We start from the raw sequence: 21983 nt of genomic DNA, 5'->3' as shown, positions 1-21983 counted from the left end.
AGCCGTATGGCGCTATCTGCAAGTGGTGTGTGACACGGTCTACAGGGGGTGCTGTATGGCACTATCTACAAGGGGGGGTTGTGTGTGGCACCTTGGGGGGGCAGTCAAAAGTTTGCTAGGGCACAGTCTTTCCTAGTTACTCCTCTGGCAGGAACAACTCCATTCAGATGAATGTAACGGAATTTATCAGAAATTTTTGTAACAGAATCTGCAGCGTATGCAGGGGACCTTAGGCCGGGTTCCCACGTAGCGTAAATGCTGCGTAATTTCCGCAACCGAGTAATGTGTAAAAATGCTGCTACATTTATAGTAGCCCCAAAGTGTATAAGATTTAGAAAATGTCATGCCCACCCTGCGGAAAACAAACTGCAGCGAAAATTATCATAAATTGACCTGCAGTGAGGAATTTAAATAGTTTATGCTGCGTTTTTGTTGCTTTGCGGTTGAATTCAATGGGGATGTAAAACCCGCAACAAATAGCCAAGCGATTCCTCCGCAAAAAGTGGAAAAAAAAATCATGCTTACCCAGAACTCTCCTTCTGTGTCCAGCCCGGCCTCCAGGGATGATGTTTCATCGCGTGTGAATGCTGTAGCCAATCACAGGCTGCAGCGGTGACATGGGATGAAACATCCTAAGAGGCCGGGCGACAGAGGGTTCCCTCATAATGTTTACGGCCGGGGTAGGTATGAACGTTTCTGGGGTGTGGGTTTTTTTTTGGTTTTTTTTCTTGCGCTACTTTTCTGCAGCAGAACTTACGCCCCAAAAAACGCATCGCAATGTGGTGTGTTTTTTCAGATGGAATGTGCTGTGGGTTCTAGGTCGGATACCCTGCGTAGTTTTACGCAGCGTACCCGGCCCGTTGGAACCCGGGATTAGGGTTTCAATTAATTTCAAGACTGAGAGAAAACTTCAATAAAATGTGTAAATGAGAGAGAACGTCTTTAACTGGTGTTCCACGATGGACATCTCTGCCAGAGATTCTGCACAAACAACTGGAAATATTCCTTTCAGTAGTATTCTTAGTATGTTTCTATGTGCAACTTTGCCAAATAAAGTATTCGTAGTCTTGTATATTGAGTGCGCTCAATCTCCCCGCCCTCACTCACTAATTTTCGGATGCAAGGAGCCATTCGCCTATGACTTTGGAATGACACGCAAGTCTGCTCGTTCTTTTGGTCATGTAATATATTAAACTATTAATTAAAATATATTATATATATATATATATATAATATATATTAAAATTTTCTATTCTATGATTTTGCCATTCAAGAACGCAATATAATTTTTAGAGATATATAAAATGGCTGTACTATATTGATCTATAATGGCCACATGCCACCCTTTGGTGCAGTGGTACTGCTCCTCCTGCATTTTGGGATCATTCATTGTATGTCAAATGGGCCTCTAGTGGCCCCTTACATCATTTTTCTCATCATTTTTGCCCATTTTTCCTTAATTATGGTCTCCGGGGGCATAGGAGAAAATTGCAAGTGTGCACAAATGCTTAAACATATCTGGAAATGACTTGTCTAGGAAATGCTTTAAGCACTGTCCTTGAGTTATTTGTTTAGCGAGTCAATTTTATTTATCAAGTGAATTCTTATACAGCGCTTACTGTAAACCCTTTGAAAACAGCTGATGAATGAATCATAAGTGTCTCTTGGACATTCCAGTAAGAAATTAATCTGTTTGTTGCCTAAGTCGATAAAAGGCCTAGCCAAATCGAGTCAGGCAGAAACCATGGAGCCATCACCACAATACTATGCAGCACAGTGACATGGTTTTTCTTTTGGCTGCGTTCTGTCAATTTACGGTCAGCGGTGTTTTTTTTTTTTGTTTTTTTTTGTAGCCTTCCAATGTAGACCTTAAAGACTTGTTGCCTAGGAAAGGTCATTTTACACAGTGATTTCTTCCTTGTAAGTGATAGTAATAACCCATCATTTTGTATACTTGTTCAGTCTTGTCTGTCTTAAGGAATTCAACTTGACGTCCAGATAGGCGTTTATGGAGCATGTTGGGTCATGTTCAGTATTTCACATTAAAATGTTCTATCTCCTGCGGTTTATGTAGAACGCCTAACCAGATATTATTATAGATGAGATAATGGTTCTTTAGCTGCAAAAAAAACCTCTTTGAAATGAAGGTTAACTTTGTAGGTATATTTGATGCAAAATTAGGGAGCTGCATTAGACTTTGTCGCTCATTTTTGCAGCAGTTTTTTGTTCGAAAGTCACAGCAAAAAATTGCTACACTACCGCAATTTGTGAACACTGCCTACTACGTAGTTAAAAGGGTGAATGGAACGTGCCTGTGTAAACCATGAAGGGTACGCAGCCCCTTCACTGTGCTGATTGGCGTGGGGTCCTGGAGGTCAGACCTCCACTGATCAAAGTGATGGCTTTTCCTGAGAAAAATAGAAAATAACTTTTTATCCCACACTTTTATTGCTCCGTTGTAGTTTTTTCGTAATGAAACATTACGTTTTCTCTTTTTTTTTTTTTTTTTATTTATTTTTTTTTAGAAGAACGTGGTAGAAAAATAGAAATTTTAAAACCATTATGGGGTTTGTATAAATTCTAGCCGTGATATCTACAGTAGGACACAGGCCTTAAGAAAGCATTTTATTTGTAAGTAAATGAACGGACTGATTTTTAGTTGGTTGTAAAGGTAGATTTAGACCATTTGCTCCTGACTGCACCTTTTTTGTTACATGAAAGAGTGATGAATGCCAACTGAAGGCAGAAGGGGTAAAAGTCATCTGGCATAATTGGAACGTTATATGTGACAAACTGCAGACCAGCTTCAGTGGGTATGTGCTGTGACCTCAGGAACAGTCACTTTAGAACAAAGCCGACATCACTGTGCACCATGACAAAGATTTGTTTAGCGTGATTGCATGGAGTTGTTTTTCAAACCATCGACCCACACAGACCAGGCTATCAACAAGCCGTTCACCATATGACATTTTAAAATTTGTAGTGTATGGGCAGCTTTACCCGGTACAAAGCTTAAGGAGGACATCTCTGCTCTCCTGACATTTTTGCTGTTTTAGTAAATAATTGCATTCCCCGTAAAATAACCATTCTGGAGCATCTTTTCTTAGGACTCTACGTTGTTCCGTTCATCTGTTATTCCCCCTAGAAATGTATACCTAAATTGATAACTGGTTGTTGGGGGGGAGGTGTCCTTACCCAGACTGACATGTCTAATCAGTGTTGGCAGAATGAGTGCGGGGACACCCCGATTTGACAAGGGGAATGTTAACACACAGTTGTCAATTTTATTCATACATTTCTAGGATGAATAAGGCCACTTGGAAAATACTGCCCTCGACGGTCGTGTATATCAGTATTTGTAAGCCAAAACTAGGAGAGGTGCAAATCTTTCCATTATTCTTCTTCTTTGTGTAGGATCCACTCCTGGTTTTGGCTTTCAAATACCGATACAAAATACTGACCAGAATACTGCCGTGTGAAAGATCTTACAGAAGAACAGCACAACGTAGAATTCGAAGAAAAGAACATATGTTCCAGATCTGTTATTTCATGGGGAACACAAGTATTTAGTAAAATAGACATGTCATGTGAGATTAAAAGTGAATGTCTACCCTTGAACACCATTTTATTTTTGTAATCTACATAGGTTTTAAAAGTCTTAGCTAATAAATTTCTTATTATACCTTTTGCATTGGTTGGAGCCTCATTTTTCTGATTCAAAGCTCCAAATCCCCTATATACATACAAATTAAAACCATAAAATTCTAGATTCTAGCTACCTGCAGCCACAACTAGAGTGAGCTTGGGTGCGACCTGTCTACTGTTACATTGAATTAAATAACGCAGTATGTAATACGCTACCATGCCCTATCTAGTAGCAGCAGCAAGCAGCCACCAGAATAGTTTCTTTTAACCCCTTCAAGACACAGCCTATTTTGGCCTTCAGGACACAGCCAATTTTTTCAAATCTGACATGTTTCACTTTATGTGGTAATAACTCCGGAATGATTTTACCTATCCAAGCGATTCTGAGATTGTTTTCTCGTGACACATTGGACTTTGTTACTGGCAAAATTTGCTCGATACATTAAGTATTTAATTGTGAAAAACACCAAAATATAGCGAAAAATTGCAAAAATTTGCATTTTTCTAAATTTATATGTATCAGCTTGTAAGACAGATGGTAATACCACACAAAATTGTTGCTAATTAACATCACCCATATGTCTACTTTAGATTGGCATCGTTTTTTGAACATCCTTTTATTTTTCTATGACATCACAAGGCTTAGAACTTTAGCACCAATTTCTCACATTTTCAAGAAAATGTCAAAAGGCTATTTTTACAGGGGCCAGTTCAGATGTGAAGTGGATTTTAGGGCCTTATATATTAGAAACCCTCGATAAGTCACCCCATTTTAAAAACTTCACCCCTCAAAGTATTCAAAACAGCATTTAGAAAGTTTCTTAACCCTTTAGATGTTTCACAGGAATTAAGGCAAAGTAGATGTGAAATGTTCAAATGTCTTTTTTTTTTTTTTGCAGAAATTCATTTTTCATCTATTTTTTTTGTAACACAAAGTTTTACCAGAGAAACACAACTCAATATCTATTGCCCAGATTCTGCAGTTTTTAGAAATACCCCACATGTGGCCCTAGTGCGGTAATGGACTGAAGCACCTTCCTCAGAAGCAAAGGAGTACCTAGAGGATTTTGGGGCCTCCTTTTTATTAAAAAATATTTTAGGCTCCATGTCGGGTCTGAAAGGCTCTTGCGGCACCAAAACAGTGGAAATCCCCCAAAAGTGACACCATTTTGGAAACTATACACCTTGAGGAAATTATCTAGGGGTATAGTGAGCATTTTGACCCCGCAGGTTTTTTGCAGAAATTATTGGAAGTAGGCTGTGAAAATGCAAATTTACATTCTTTCAAAAAAAAATGTAGGTTTAGCTAATTTTTTCTAATTTCCACAAGGACTAAAAGGAGAAAATGCACCACTACTTTTGTAAAGCAATTTCTCCCGAGTAAAACAATACCCTGCATGTGGTCATAAACGGCTTTTTGGACATACGGCGGAGCTTAGAAGGGAAAGAGCGCCATTTCGCTTTTGGAGCTCAAATTTAGCAGGAATGGTTTGCGGAGACCACGTCACATTTGCAAAGCCCCTAAGGGACCAAAACAGTGAAAACACCAAAAAAGTGACTCCATTTAGGAAACTACACCCCTTGAAGAATCCATCTAGGGGTGTAGTGAGCATTTTGAACCCACAGGGGTTTTATAGATTTTATTAGAATTGGGCAGTGAAGATAAAAAAAATCCTTTTTTTCCAATAAGACGTAGCTTTAGCTCAACATTTTTCATTTTCTCAACAAATAAAGGAATAAAAAATCCCCAACATTTGTAAAGCAACTTCTCTGGAGTACGGCAATACCCCATTTGTGGTTATAAACTGCTGTTTGGGCACACGGCAAGGATCAGAAGAGAAGGAGTGCCATTTGGCTTTTGGAGCACAGATTTTGCTGGATTGGTTTCTTGACACCATGTCACTTTTGCAAAGCTCCTAAGGTACCAGTACAGTGGAAACTCTCCAAAAGTGACTCGATTCACGAAACTACACCCCTTGAGGAATCCATCTAGGGGTGTAGTGAGCATTTTGACCCCACAGGTGTTTCATAGATTTTATTAGAATTGGGCAGTGAAAAGAAAAAAAATCCTTTTTCTTCAATAAGACGTAGTTTTAGCTGAAAATGTTTCATATTCTCAACAAATGTAAAGGAGCACCCCAACACTTGTAAAGCAACTTCTCCTGTGTATGACAATACCACATATGTGGTCATAAACTGCTGTTTAGGCACAGAGTAGGGCACAGAAGGGAAGGAGCGCCATTTGGCTTTTGGAGTACAGATTTTGCTGGATTGGTTTCTGGGTGCTATGTCGCATTTGCAAAGTCCCTCTGGGACCAAAACAGTGGATCCCCCCCAGAAGTGACCCCATTTTGGAAACTACACCCCTCAAGGTATTCACCTAGGGGTGTAGTGAGCATATTAACCCCACAGGTGATTGGCAGAAATTGGTGTGCACGTGATATTGCAGAGTGAAAATGGTTTTTCAATAGATATGCCAATATGTGGCGACCAGCTTGTGCCACTGGAGACACCCCCCAAAAATTGTTAAAAGGGTTCTCCCGGGTATGGAGATGCCATATATGTGGAAGTAAACTGCTGTTTGGGCACACTGTAGGGTTCAGAAGGGAGGTAGAGCCATTTGGCTTTTGGAGCGTGGATTTTGCTTGTAGTAGTTTTGTTTGGAGTCTTACTGGTGTTTCCATTTATAATGTGGGGGCACATGTAAGGCAGGCGGAGTATATAAGGGGCATAGTCAGGTGGTATAGTGGGGTAAAAAAAAACAATAAAATAATCCATAGATGTGTGTTACGCTGTGACACAATCCTTTCTGCACAGGCCGGTGTCGCACTAATAAATGGTCTTTACTTATCCCCCTTTTGGTCCGCACTCCGCACCTTTGAAGTTTGGGGAATTTTGCTGGGAAAGTGTTGTCCTGGTATAATACGGGTGTCCTCACTTCCAGCAGATATGTTTGGGCCCTCCCCTTCCTGGATCCCTAATTTTAGGGGCCTTGATAATTCGCCACTTGAAACAGAAGAAACGTTCCCCTCGGGCCGGCACAACTGCATATTTTTATTTCCTGGCTTATTGGTGCCTTGACTAATATTTTATTTTTTCATAGACGTAGTGGTATGAGGGCTGTTTTTTTTTGTGTGACGAGCTGTAGTTTTTATTGGTACCATTTTGGGGTACACGCGTCTTTTTGATCACTTGTTATCCTTTTTTTTTTGGGAGGCAAGGTGACCAAAAAACAGCAATTCTGGCATATTTTTTTAGTTCTTTTTATACAGCGTTCGCCTAGTGTTATAAATTACATGTTACCTTTATTCTGCGGGTCAGTCCGATTCCGGTGATACCTAATTTATAGAACTTTTTATGTTTTACAACTTTTTGCACAATAAAATAACTTTTGTAAAGAGAATGGATTTTTTCTGTCGCTATGTTGTGAGAGCCATAACGGTTTTAAATTTTTCGTCGACAGAGCTGTATGAGGGCTTGTTTTTAGCGAGACGAGTTATAGTTTTTATAGGTACCATTTTTAGGTACATGCGACTTTTTGATCACTTTTTATTTCAATTTTTGGAAGACAAAGTGACCAAAAAATAGCAATTATGTCAGTATTTTTTTGTTCTTTTTTTTACGGCGTTCACTGTGCGGAATAAATAACATAATATTTTTATAGTTCAGGTCGTTACGGTCGCAGCGATACCAAATATGTATGGCTTTATTATTTTTTTCAATAATAAATGACTTGATAAGGGAAAAAGGGCGATTTGTGTTTTGTGTTATTATTTGAAACTTTTATTGTATTTTTTACAACTTTTATTTTTACTTTTTTGACACTTTTTTTGACACTTTTCTTTAGTCCCACTAGGGGACTTGAAGGTACAACAGTTTGTTTGATGTTCTAATACATTGCACTACATATGTAGTGCAATGTATTAGAACTGTCAGTTGTTCACTGACAGCAAGCCGATCAGGCTCCGCCTCTGGGCGGGGCCTAATCAGCTTACGTAATGGCAGACAGGAGTCCATTGTTAGGGCTCCTGTTGCCATGGTAGCAGTCGCCAGCCTTGCCATCGCGTGGCAAGGCTGCCGATTTGCTACAAACCTCTAGGATGCAGCGATCACAATGGATCGCTGCATCGAAGGGGTTAATGCCAGGAATCGGAGCTAGCTCCGGTTCCTGGCGATAGATCGGGGTGTCCGCTGTAACATACAGCGGACACCCACTGCTGATGACGCCGGCTCAGCTTCTGAGCCGGAAGCTGAGCCGGCGCCATCTTGCCGATGGTACCGGAAGCCTCCTGGGCCCCGCCGACGACGGGGCATAGGAGGATTCCGTTGCTGGCGGACCGGGAGGTAAGCATTAGCCCTCCGATTGCCTTTGCAGCCACCGGCAACCCAACGATCACGTTGCTGGGGCGCCGGTGGCTATAAACTCCTCACATGCTGCGATCGCTATTCAACGCAGCATGTGAGGGGTTAATCGGTCGGATCGGAGGCTAGCTCCGGTCCTGGCCGATACCTCAGGGTGCCAGCTGTAACATACAGCTGTCACCCGGCGGTGATGTCGCTGGCTCAGCTCCTGAGCCAGCTTCATCTCCATGACGTACAGTTACGTCGAGATGCGGGAACAGTCCATCTCCCATGACGTAACTGTACGTGATTTTGCGGGAAGGGGTTAAAGAGTAACTATCATTTCAAAAAAGTTTTGGCTTGAGATTCAGAGGTGTTGATTGTTTGGGGGGTTTGAGTGCCGAGACCCCTACCGATCGCTGAAATTAAGTGTCAGTAGTGCTCAGCCGAGTGCAGGTCGCCCCCCCCCCCGGGTGTGTTAGGTGGCACTAGCTGTGTTCCGGGAGGTGCGTAGGTTTGTAACTATTGCTTCATCCTGTGTGGAAAGGCAGGGAGGATGAGCTGATAGCATGCAGGGAAGGGAGGATGATCTATTCTCTTCCAGTCCTTGTATGGCTTTAGATGACCTCTTGGGTGGTGGTGGGGGGCCAGTTTTCCGTTCCGACGGAATGTCGGAGCTTTCCGTCGGAATGGAGCCCTGACTGGCACAAACGGAAACCATAGCTTTCCGTTTCCATCACCATTGATTTCAAGGGTGACGTATCCGGTGATAACGTTTCCCGTTTGTCTCCGTTGTGCAAGGGTTCCGTCGTTTTTGACGGAATCGATATCGTAGTCGACTGCTATTTCAACAACGTATTACTTGTTAATGATCTGTAGTTTTTATAAAAATCACTTTTTCTCATGCAGCCTGTATTTATGAACTGTGAAGAGCCCCGCCCATCTGCTGCTGATTGGTAGCTTTCTCCCTATGCACAGTATGCCTGTGGGCAGGGCTAGCTGCATTGTATGACTGTCTGTGTCCATCAGTGTAATTTACATGTACGGAAGGGAAATTTTATCTGCGGAAATTCAACTAATTGAAAAAAACATGTCCGGTTGAAATGAATGATACAACGCAAAATACGGTGTATCCCTATATTTTTAATTTTTTTTTACAGTATACGCAATGAAAATTTAAGTGCTTTTCTCGTGATGTAATTGAACACTATAAATAAATGGCTACCGTTTGGTCTCTCTGCAGATGATCATAGTCGTGTCAAGCTACAAAATGTTGAAAATGATTACATCAATGCCAGTCTTGTTGTCGTGGAAGAAGCCCAGAGAAATTATATTCTAACTCAGGTAACTATATTAAGAAAGCTGCTATGAAATGACTATGCAATTACTCAAAGCAGTAAAATATTACCCCCTTAAAAACTGGTCTATTTTGGGCCATAACCCCTTCCCCCTCAATCACGTACAGTTACGTCGTGGGCGCTAGTGGTTTAGCACTTTCCCATGTTACTGTACATGATGGAGCTTGCTCACAAGCTGAACCGGCGCCATCACCAGCGGGTTTCAGCTGTACATTACATCTGACACCATGCTGTAACGGTGGGCACCAGAGCTAGCTTTGATCCTCGCCCTTACGCCACTGCATTTAGGGGGTTAACGCGACTGCAGCATTTAGTTGGTTTGTAGCCGATCGGTACCCCCGCGTTCTGATCGTGGGGGTTCCAATGGCTGCGTTGGCAACCGGAGGCCTTACACTGGCCTCCTCGTCTGCGGAGTATATAAGCTGATTAGGCCCGTCCAGAGGTGGGGCCTAAAAAGCTCCAAGAAGATGGCGCGGGCTCAGAAACAAAGCCTGCGCCATCAGCCGCGTGTGTCCGCTGTATGCTACAGCTGTAACGGCCGGCTAGGGACCGGAGCTAGTCTCCGATCCCTGGCATTAACTCCTTCAATGCCTCAGTCAAAAGCGTCCTCTTCATCTAGATGGTTTGTAGCCGATCGGCACCCCTGCGCTGCGATCGCTGGGGTGCCAATGGTTGCTATGGCCTCCTGGGCTGCCATGTACGGAAGCCTGTTAGAACCCGCCAGATAAGGTTCCTAGTAGGCTTGCTGTCAGTGTAAGACTGACCGTTCTAATGCATTGTGCTACATAGGTAGTGCAATGTTTTAGACTAGAGAGAAGTAGTGCAGGCCTCAATGTCCCCTTGTGGAACAAAAAAAATAAGTTAATAAAAATGTTGTACAAAAGTAAAAGTTTTAAGTTAAAAAAAACAAAAACCTCCTTTTTTCCTATGTCTTTTTATTATGAGAAAATAACTGAAGACATTAAAAAAAGAAAGTACACGGATTTGGTATCGCCGCATTCCTAATGACCTAAACTATAAAACTATCACGTTATTTTTTCCACACAGTGAAAACCATAAAAAAAAAAAATAAACCTGCAGAATGGCAAATTTTTTGGTCACCACCGCGCCCAAAACTTAGAATGAAAAGTGATCAAAAAGTGGCATGTCCACAAAATAGTACCAATAAAAAACTACAACCCGTCCCGCAAAAAAACAAGACCTTACACAGCTTTTTTTGATGGAAATGTAAAAAAGTGATGGCTCTTAGAATATGGTGGCACAAAAAATAAATTATTAAAAAAAAAAAAAGTGATTTTCTTGTGCAACCATTGTAAGACATAGAAACAAAAAAACACGCAAAAGGTGCAGTGTGTTTCAAAAGGTTGATGAGATTAGGCACCTTTTATCAGTGCGACACCGGCCACACATCTGTAGATTATTTACCCCATTATTATAGCCTCTTATTATACCCCTGATGTACTCTGCACAGATTACATATGCCCCACATTATTATCTGAAATACCAGTAAAAACCCAAACCACTATTCTCAAGCAAATTCCGCTCTTTGAAAAGTCAAACGGCGCTCCCTCCCTTCTGATCCCTACAGTGTGCCCAAACAGCAGTTTACATCCACATATATAGCAGCGCCATAGCATGGAGAACCCGCTTAAGATTCTAGTTTCCAAAATAGGGTCACTACTTGGGGGGTTTATTTTACTTTTTGACCTCAGAGCCCTGCAATTGAGGCGTTTTTTTCTATACATTTTTGGAGCTGTTTTTTCCATTGTCGCAATGAAAAACAGGTCCAAAAATGGCTCAAGAAGTGACATTCTCCTTGTTTTTTACGGTGCGTTTTTAAACGCACCATTTTTCAAAACGGTGTAAAAAAACGCCCCGTCTGAACGAACCACCGTTTTCCTCCTTGAATTCAATGGCCAGATGTTTGTAGCTACCGGTTTTTCAGGCGTATTTCGGGGCATTTACGTGTGAACATACGCGAAGCCCTGTTGTATGTCCAGGCAAATGATTGATTGCCTTGATGGGTGTAGCTTCCAAAATCGGGTCACTACTCTGGTACCTCTCGTGCTTTTGCGAATTCAACACGGCGCCCAAAAACCAATCCAGCAAAATATGCATGCCAAATAGTGCTTCTGACTTTCTGAGCACTGCCGTGTGTGAAAACAGCAGTTTATGACCACATATGGGGTAGTGCCATACTCCGGAGAAATTGCTTTACAAATCTTTTTTTTCTCATTTTATTCTCTTTGAAAATGTTTACGACTTAATTCCAATAAATTCAGCAAAAAACCTGTGAGGTCAAAATGCCCACTATACCCTTCGATAAATTCCTTGTTTCCCTAATAGGGTCACTTTTGGGGTCTCCACTGTTTTGGCACTGCAAAACGTCTTAAAAACTGACACGGTGCCTAAAATATATTCTAATAAAAAGGGGGCCACAAAATCCACTAGGTACTCCTTGGCTTCTGAGGCATGTGCTTCAGCCCACTAGTACACTAGGGCCACATGTTGGATATTTCTAAACGGCAGAATCTGGGCAATAAATATTGTTTTGGGTTTCTATAGTAAAACCTTCTGTTACAGAAAAAAATTGATTTTCTACAAAAAAAATATTAAAATGGTAAATTTCACCTCCAATTTTAATTCCTGTGAAATGCCTGAGAAACTTTCTAAATGCGGTTTTGAATACTTTAAAAGGTGACGTTTTTAAAATTGGGTGATTTATGGGGTATTTCTAATATATGGGCCCTCAAAACTACTTCAGTGCTGAACTGTTACCTACAAAAATAGGTTGTAGACATTTTCTTTAGAAAAATAAAAGGAGGCTCAAACAACAATTCCAACGTAAAGTAGACATATGGTAAATGTTAACTAGTAACTATTTTGTGTGGTATTACGATCTGTCTTACAAGTATAAACATTTAAATTTAGAAAAAAATGTAGGGGTTTTCACAAATAAACATTGAATGTATCGACCAGTATTACCACTAACATAGTACAATATGTCACGAGAAAACGGTCTCCGAATCGCTTGGATGCATAAAAGCATTCCAAAGTTATTACCACATAATGTCAGATTTGAAAAAATTGGCCTGGTCCATAGGGCTAAAACAGTCTGTGTACGTAAGGGGTTATCCGGGTCCCGTGGACCTGACTGGAGCAGGATTTAGCAAACGATACAGCTGCTCCGTATAGGGTATACAGAACAGCTGTATCTCAAAAAGTAAAGCATATTTAATAAAAATTATTCATAAAGTTTCACTAATCACGCTGACTTACCTTTTTATTAAAAAAAAAATGCCATTCAAGGGTTTACATAGCCTTTAAGTCCTCTTTATTTATTACATCTGATAGTTCTGCTTTCCTTCTATTACCGCTCCCTGTCAGGGTTCCTCAAAGTTCAATGTTGGGCCTCCTTCTGCATTCTTTACGCACTCGGTTTGGAACACTATCAGCAACTTTGGTTTCTAGTACCAGCTTTATCCTGATGCCACCACCAGTGAACTTTGTCCAACTCTCTTGATAAACTTAATGGGGCAGATTTATCAAGCACTCTATGCCAGATTTGTGGATTTTACACTGCCTCTACCAATTTTACAAGACGTGAGCTTTGGGAAAGGGTGCGTGGACTGTCGCAGATCGACAAATTTACTAGGAACTTGTGTCAAGTTTATAGGAAATCTACGCCGGATCGTAGTTGGCGTAGATTTCCCGATCAGGCACATGGACGGCAAGAGATGCACCTAAATGAAGGCATACACCTCTTAATATAAAGATCGATAGAATAAGATGCGCTTAATTTATTAAGACTTGGCAGTTGGCACTAACTAGCACCGGTACTTACACCTCGGTTCTGTCGGTTATTACACTGTAAGTACAAAGCCATTATTGGCTATGTATCCTACATCTTTTATTATCGGTCAATCTACCATTGGTCTGCGATGACTATCCTCCTTGATCATCACAGCCTCTCGCTCCCATGTCCAGGACTTCTCCTGTGCTGCACCCATATTTTACAGTGCTCTGCTTTCTATCATCTAATTGGGCTCGAACGTTTACAGATATTTGCGATATGAGCTTACCATAACAGAAACAGATGAGTTTTCACAGCATATTAGTTATGACCACAGCCGTTCTCATTCACTTTTAGGGCTCATTCAGACGAGCGTAAAACTCGTCCGTCTGCTGTGTGGAAATCACGCACCGCACACTGAGCCATTGATTTCAATGGGGCCATTCACACATGCATGAGTTTTCACGCAGCGTGTGTCCGTTGTGTAAAACTCACTGCCTGTCCTATTTTGGTGCGTTTTTCACGCACCTGCGCGCCCATTGAAGTCAATGGGTGTGTGAAAATCACGCACAGCACACGGATACACATCAATTCCATTGAAAACAAAAATGTGCTTTGTGAGTGCATGAAAAACACTTGCCACCCGCAAAGCACACTGATTCATAACGCAACACACACATGGACCAGATTCACGCGTGAATCTGGTGTGAATGTAGCCTTACTCCCCCCAATCTCTTAGGGGAATCTTATCTAAGTGACAGCGTCCCTCTCCTTTTGAATTCATTGTCAGTAAATGTTCTTTTTTTTCATAATGTCATTTTGACTGTTTATTACTTCCCTTGTTTGTAAAGCGCTCTTGAATAGGTTAGTGTTAAATATGGAAACCGTCTGTCTGCTTTGTAAGTCTTTGTTGTTTTTCCTTCCATAGGGCCCTCTTCCCAATACCTGCTGTCATTTCTGGTTAATGGTCTGGCAGCAGAGAAGCAAAGCAATTGTCATGCTGAACAGAATCATTGAAAAGGATGCGGTGAGTGCGCAGCTCCGTGTGTTTTTCTCAGAAGTGAAGTCATGTGTTCTACCAGATGCAATCGGTTTCACATCTCCATCTGCTGTGTCTGTGTAGCAGTGTTTCCTGGCTTTAGTTTGTCACTGGCCTGAAATCTTTCATTCTGATCTGCTTTGCATTGCTTGTAGGTTATTTTGGAAATTGATTCTTTCTGCTCAGAAATAATCCACATCGTACCATGAATGCATTTTGTGTGTGTAATTAGCAACTGTCCTGTCCCCTCCTACAACGTGGGTGCCCTTGAGAGATGTTTACCCACATTAGCTATTCACGTCATCTAACACTGACAGAAGTAAAGGAGTATTTCAGGTAAAACTGATACGGTGTTATGCTTAGTGCATGGACCGGGATTATTTTGCTGGCGTTCTATGAATCCCTCTGTGTCATGATCCACCCCCTCCGGACCTACACTAGACCAGAGTGCTCCCTTCAAGTTGGCCCAAATACAACAATGACGGCTGCAGTCCCCTCCCTCCTCGCGCATGACATTTGAACCAGCAGTGTAACCCCACCCCACTAAGAAGCATAACTAGAATTCAAAGGGTCCCATTGGAGAAGGAAGCGGGCCACCTAGTGACAGGAAAATAAAACTGCAGCGTAAGTAGTCGTAATTACAGGTATGGATAATAGCGCCATATATTAGAGAATTCACGTAATGGTTCTAAATGACAGAAAGCTACCAACTTGTACCCTCACAAAAAGAACGATTTTTTTAGTGCGCCGCCACAACATCTGGGCCCCATAGCCGCTTCTATGGCTATTGTTACACCAATGCCCGTGAGAGCGGCAGCCGCAGTGTCCCCATCCCCCTCATGACATTGGGAGCCATAGTGCTCACATGAATTTTCCATATCATTCATGTCAGGCAGTGTGAGGAACAGAGCTGCAATCCAATGAAAGCACTCCATCCTCTGTACCAGAAAGATTTGACTGGTTTTTTTTACTGCATTTTTCTGTCCTATTGGGACACAGATGAGCATTTCTGCGTAATGATGCTTGCAGGGCGCACAGAATGCATGCTGTCCGCATTTTGTGCACCCCTAGTCTATATCTTTTCTAGGCAACCAGTAGATCAAGATATACTGGTAGATCTGACGGGGCCAGCGTGGATCATTAATGCCTTCGCTCAACCGTTCCAGTCAACAAGTGTGTTTTTGTTTTGTTACCATACGGACTATTGTCTAATGCCCACGACTGTATTACAGCTCCGTACTAGCTCCGAGTTGCATAGAGCCAACGTACCGCATTCACAGCCATATATTGGGCCCTGCTGTACCTCTCTATGCCTCTAATTCCTTATGTAGTTGATTCTAGTGGACAATATCTCCATAATACGGTGCCGTATGGAGGCACCAAACTACGTTTTCTTATGTACAGGAGCCTGCTGCAAAGCAAATCTCTTGAACTACATGATTGAGGCCATCCACTTTATCCGCAAAGAAAATTAATCAAATAACAATAGATTAAGATTATCAGAAAATAACAGATTAGAAAGTTTCTTGCAGTATAGATTTAGTACAGACCCACCAGCCCTCGCTATAGATCTAGCTACTAGAATTTCCAGTGTTATTGCAGGTTGAAGCTGCTGATCTGACTTGCACATCTTTACTACTACACAGTGCTCTTTGAAGTCCATTGTCAACCATGTAATTACTAGTTGTGCCTCATACTGTTTTCAGCTTCTCTCAGCTCTGGCCTATAGAGGGGTGTCCCAGGCAGGGGATCCCTGACAACCGTTTGCCCTAATATGGCATATGGACAGGGGTTGCCCTGATGGGACAACCCCCTTAACTAAATGGGCTATTTATATAGCAGCTATGAAAAATACCAAGCCTTCTATGCAAAAATACATTAAAGCAGATAACCTAATAAATTAAAGTTGTTTTTTTTCTTTCTATTTTCACATACACTTACAGGTGAAAACAGCCGTGTTACTGTGACCGATCAGAGTTTAGACCCAGAAGCTCTATCGTGAGCATCAATAGGGAAAGCGTCACTAAGCTCTATGTATGTAACTAAATAATAAAATTGTTTCTATCCTCTTTACTGTCCAGGACACGACTTGTGGCTGCTGCACAGCGTCGCTCTGAAATACTGCCCCTTATTGACTACCGTGAAAAGGCATAATGACTATCATTAAGGGGTTAAAGTGACATTTACTTTCTATTTCTATTTGTCGGGAACAGGTGAAATGTGCACAGTATTGGCCTACTCCAGAGGCAGAAGTAATTCTTTATAAGGAAACAGGGCTGTGTGTCAAACTAATGTCTGAAAAGGTTGAGCCCAATTATACAATTCGGGTGTTGCAGCTACAAAATATCAATGTAAGTGTAAGATCCTGTACTATATTATGTATAAAACGCTAACCAGAACACTTAGGGGGGAAATGTAGCTGTTCTATGCCAGTTTTCTGTTGTACAAAAGTCGCAATTTGCAGGAAAAGTTAAAATTTTTGTGCCATTACAGCCGCTCCTTTTTAGAAAAGTACAGTAAGTGTAGGGGGCTTAGCGGAAGGGGCAGGGCCACTAGCCGCCCATCACAAGTATTATAATTTACAGCAGAAACTGGCATAATTCATAGAGGCATTTCATGGCAGCTCCTAGCTGGCTTAGCTTTCACCCTGTGGTACGTGGAAAGCCAAAAATGCGACAAGTTTATTAAGAGGCGTTGTCCTCTTAATAAATTTGACGCATTTTAATCTTGCAAGCTTTAGGCTAAGACTGGAGTATGAAACGCCAGACTTGGTAAATATGCTTCTTAATGTTTAAAGTCTATGGACACCTTTTTTGACGTATAATATTTTTTACCAGTGCTCAGTCATGGAATGGAAACTGACAAACAGAAGGGGAAAAAAAACAACTATCTAATAACAGGCCCCACAGAGAGATGCCACCACAGTTTATATGCCAAAGTTTATGAAGACCAAAGGCCACTAAAATTTAAAGTGATCGGTAAAAGCCACAAGGATTAAAATAGATCAATACTTGTGGGGCCTCCATCAGCCACAGAATCTGTTGGGCTCTCCGGGTGATATATCCAGGGAAAACACAGCTTAGTCCTGTTTTGCTCACTCCCACATCACCTTTAGTTTTCATGGTGAACATGTCCGTTCCTAATTCAATTCCGTCACGTAGAGTTTGAAAATGCCACTTGTAGCACTGAGACCAGCATAAGTACGTAAAGTGCAGGGTTTAAAATAAACTGTTGGGGTATGCTCACACGCAGTGAGCAAAAACGTCCCAAAATACGGAGCTGTTTTTCAGTCGTTTTTTTGTGCCACTCGCGATTTTCGCAGCGTTTTTTACGGCTGTTTTTGGAGCTTTTTTCAATAGTCTATGGAAAACTGCTCCAAAAATGTCCCAAGAAGTGTCCTTTTTAAGAGTAAAAAAACGCTCTGTCGGAACAGAACGTCGTTCTCCCATTGAAATCAATGGGCAGACGTTTGGAGGCGTTCTGCTCCCGGTTTTTCTGGCGTTTACGCCCCGAAAAACGTCCGAAAATAGGCCATGTGAACATACCATTACCGTATGGGAAGCGCATTGGTTGGCTGTGTCATTTCAAAACTGTGAAATGGCAAAATGAGTGAACACTCCACCTGACAAGGTGGCATCGTGTATTAGGAACTGACACGTCCATCATGAAAGCTGAAGGTGATATGGGAGTGAGCAAAATAAATGACTAAGCTGTGTTTTCCTTGGATATATCACCCGGAGGGCACCACTAAACGATTGTATGAGGCCTAGCAGGCGGAGTATTTATTCGAATCGGTGTGACTTATACCAATTTTACTTTTTATGTGATTGGGTCTTCAGCCTTTATTAACTTTTATGGACCCTACCTTCTCTCAATTTTAGGGATATCGGCAGGGAGGAGGGGAAGGTTGTATATGGCAAATCAAAATGCGGAGAGGAGGGGGGGACACAAGTGTTCCGGGCAGATCACATATGTTGTACTGAATCAGGCCCCATGCGAATGACTGTGCCTGTAATCACGGTCTGTGTTTAAGGGCAAGCCCGGCCGCTGACTGCCGTGGACAGCCACCCGCATTTGCTGGCTGTGCCCCCATATAAAGTATGGGAGCACCGTCCATAAAAAGCAAAAAATAGGACATGTTCTATCTTTTGCGGAGCCTTTCTATGGCACGGACACCTTCCCGCGTAACTATACGGGAAGTTGTCAGTCGGCCACAGAAATGAATGGGTCTGTGATTACAGACTAAATCTACAGTCGTGTGCATGGGGCATCAGTGTATATGAGAAGGAAAGCGTACAGGGGGAGGGGGGATCACACCGTCTGTGTAAAGAGCGCAGAGCACCAGTGTTCAGGGGGACGGTGGGGGAACTTATACACTCTTTAGCATCCATGTCTAGTCAGACTCTTCTCCCTTGTGCTGGCAGTCTAAGGAAAGTCTGCAACCTGCTCCTAGTTTCAAACGGACTATTTTAGGGATCCTGAAAAACAAATAAAGACCTGAAGATTGCAGCATGAAACGTAATGCAACTTTTTTCCAGGTTAACCACTAAAATATGTAAAAATATTTTTTCTGCGTCAAAGGTGTCCATAGCCTTTTATTCTGTTTTTTTCATAGCGCCACAAGTAACCTTGTAACATTGCATATGCTTTTTGCTTTAGACTTCAGAGACCAGAGAAATTTCCCATTTCCATTATACCACATGGCCAGATTTTGGAGTTCCGGAATCCCCAGGCTCGTTCCTTTACTTCTTATTTGAAGTCCGCAATTCTGGTTCCCTTGATCCTCAATACGGTCCTTCTGTTGTGCATTGCAGTGCAGGCATAGGACGCTCGGGGACCTTCTCCTTGGTGGACACCTGTCTTGTTTTGGTATGATATTTTGTTTTTCTCTTGTATTTCAGTGAATATCTGTTTACTTATAAATGTAGTTGCTTCTCCGGCCGGGGTTACATCGCCTTGATGACCGAATTGGCACATTGCACCTAGCAATCCATAAACCGATGTGATTCTGTACTCAGACATTTGGCCTGGATATTGTCTTGCCACTATATACTGATTTTTCATCATGTTTTAAAGCCTAAGGTGCCATGCAGCCCTAGCTTTAACCCCTTGCCCACTGCAGCCAGTTTTGGCCTTCATGATGCGGTTATATTTTTATTTTACTTTTTCATCCCTGCCTTACAAAAGTCATAACCTTTGACTTTTTTTTTTCTGTCGACACAGCCATAGGAGGGCTTGTTTTTTGCAGGATGAGTTTTTTTTAAAGGAACCATTTTGGGATACATTCAATGTATTGAAAAACTTAAATTTATTTTTTTTATTCTACCTTTGCACAATATATTTTTTTTTTTTACAAGATTAGTTTTTGGCACCATATTCTGGCACTTTGTTTTTTTTTTGTTTTTTTTTTCACTGCTGCGTGAGGGCTTGTTTTTTTGCGAGATGAGTTTTCATTGGTACCCATTTAGGGTGTATACACTTTGTTGGTTTTTTTCAGTTTTTTACAACATTCACCTTGCGGGTTAAATAGCTTTCAGTTTATCATTCGGGTCGTTACAGACGTGGCGATACCAATCTTATTTTTTTATATGAATTAAGTGATTTGTAAGTAAGAAAAACGTGTTTCTTCTAAGGCCCCTGGCAGGGCCTAAAGGTGTACTAAGATGGCAGACATTTTTAGACCACCTGGCGGCAATAAGAAACCAACGGCACCCTGTGATCGCGTCTCAGGAGCACTCATGGGCTGATGGTGTTTAACCCCTTAGATGTCGTGGTTGCCATTGATCACAGCATCTAAGGGTTTGTACACCTGGGATCGAAGCTAGCTCTGATCCTGGCCAATGCAACAGGGTGTCAGCAATATTTTACAGCTGACACACACTGGTGATGGCGTGAGCTTATTTCCTAAGACCACACAGTCACTGCACCTTACGTGTCCGGCAGTTTGCAGGAATGACTTGCCTGCTGCGCTGTACGTGTATGGCTGATGTCGGCAATGGGTTAAATCACTTCTTCCTTTAGAAAGTGGCACTTTTTAAGCATATGTAAGATGCTCAGAAAGGGTTAAACTTGTGGAGACTAGGAGCTCCCACTGTACGGCTCCCACACCAGAGCTGTATCATTGGGCTTATTAACACCCGTTGTTCTTTCCAGGACACTGACCTCTAGGCAGATGTCACAACAATGCCCTACAGACATCATTGATGTCTGTAAAAGCATTTGAACGCTCGGATATCCGATTCATGAGTTTTCATACACAGGAGGCTGAATTTGATTTGGGCAGAAGGGTGTTGCTTGACTGTTCAGTATGAGAGTTTAAGTACATAATAGGTTATTCACCAGTGAATCAAAGGGGTTGCCCAATTTTAGCTAATTAAGTTGTATAACTTTTAATTATACAAAAACAATAACATTAATTCTATAGGCTGGGGTCACGTGATTGTCACTGACGCGTAACTGAATGGGAAGAGCTGCAGTACCTGGCCCAGTCACCTGTACGGATCAGCTGGTTTGTCTGTGTAAACCATAAAGTGGATGTGACCCTTTTATTGTGAAGATTGGCAGGGGGTCTTGGCGGTCAAACTGCAACTGACCAAACATTAATGTCCTAGCCTAAGGACAGGCCATACCGGTTTGGAGGAGAATGTATTGAGGCATTACAGGCACATTTGTTGCAGAAGAGTCTGGGAAAACTGGCTGACAGGAGGTGTAATGGTGGACATATTGGTCAGCATGGCTATATAGTAGTAGTAGTATTTCTAAACCTTGGTATTCAGTTCCTGCTTGTCTCGGGTCTCTGTATAGTGTTTGGTTTAGTATAACCACACACACAGACAATGGAGAGGGTCTATATACAGGTGTATTCATCACATCATTCACATTCCTGACTGCTCACATTTCAGTGCTAAGTTATTGTTCCTGGGCAGACTCTTTGAAGGTGAGTTCTTATGGGAAAATATTTATTGGTAATACATCTTGAGTCTGATACTGAGACGTTAGCACCCATATTGAATTTCTACTTTAGGTAAAAACACCTGACAGGTACATGATGGAGGTGCAGCTGGTTATTGTTCATTTCAACAAAGCAAAGAAGGAACCAATTTGACTTTATCGGAGCAAGTAAGGCTACGTGCACACGTTACATAGTAGTTACATAGTTAGTACGGCTGAAAAAAGACACATGTCCATCAAGTTCAACCAAGGGACGGGAAAAGGGAAGGAAAAATTTCTACACATAGGAGCTAATATTTTTTTGTTGTAGGAAATTATCTAACCCTTTTTTAAAGCCATCTACTGTCCCTGCTGTGACAGCTCCTGTGGTAGACTATTCCATAGATTCACAGTTCTCACAGTAAAGAAGGCTTGTCGCCTCTGCAGGTTGAACCTTTTTTTCTCCAGACGGAGGGAGTGCCCCCTTGTTTTTTGAGGGGGTTTTACAAGGAACAGGATTTCACCATATTTTTTGTATGTGCCATTAATATATTTATATAAGTTAATCATGTCCCCCCTTAGTCGTCTTTTTTCAAGGCTAAATAGGTTTAATTCTTTCAATCTTTCCTCATAACTTAGATTCTCCATGCCCCTAATTAGCTTCGTTGCTCTTCTTTGTATTTTTTCCAACTCCAGGGCATCCTTTCTATGAACTGGAGCCCAGAACTGAACTGCATATTCTAGATGAGGCCTCACTAATGCTTTGTAAAGTGGTAATATTATATCCCTGTCCTGCGAGTCCATGCCTCTTTTAATACACGACAATATCCTGCTGGCCTTTGAAGCAGCTGATTGACACTGCATGCTGTTATTGAGT

At 41.8% G+C, this 21983-nt stretch overlaps 1 protein-coding gene across 2 annotated transcripts in view; it reads left to right on the top strand.

Moving 5' to 3' along the window:
• PTPN2 (protein tyrosine phosphatase non-receptor type 2) overlaps positions 1–21983 on the top strand; it is an 80360-nt gene that overhangs the window by 38177 nt on the left and 20200 nt on the right. For both annotated transcript variants that reach the window (XM_075826452.1, XM_075826453.1), the window contains exons 3-6: positions 9230–9330; positions 14066–14164; positions 16390–16527; positions 18836–19045. In XM_075826452.1, the coding sequence (XP_075682567.1) occupies positions 9230–9330; positions 14066–14164; positions 16390–16527; positions 18836–19045 (548 nt within the window). The remainder of the gene's footprint in view (positions 1–9229; positions 9331–14065; positions 14165–16389; positions 16528–18835; positions 19046–21983) is intronic.

Source organism: Rhinoderma darwinii, chromosome 5, assembly GCF_050947455.1.
Source record: "Rhinoderma darwinii isolate aRhiDar2 chromosome 5, aRhiDar2.hap1, whole genome shotgun sequence".
Taxonomy (NCBI): domain Eukaryota; kingdom Metazoa; phylum Chordata; class Amphibia; order Anura; family Rhinodermatidae; genus Rhinoderma; species Rhinoderma darwinii.
This window is presented reverse-complemented; position numbering and strand designations above follow the sequence as displayed.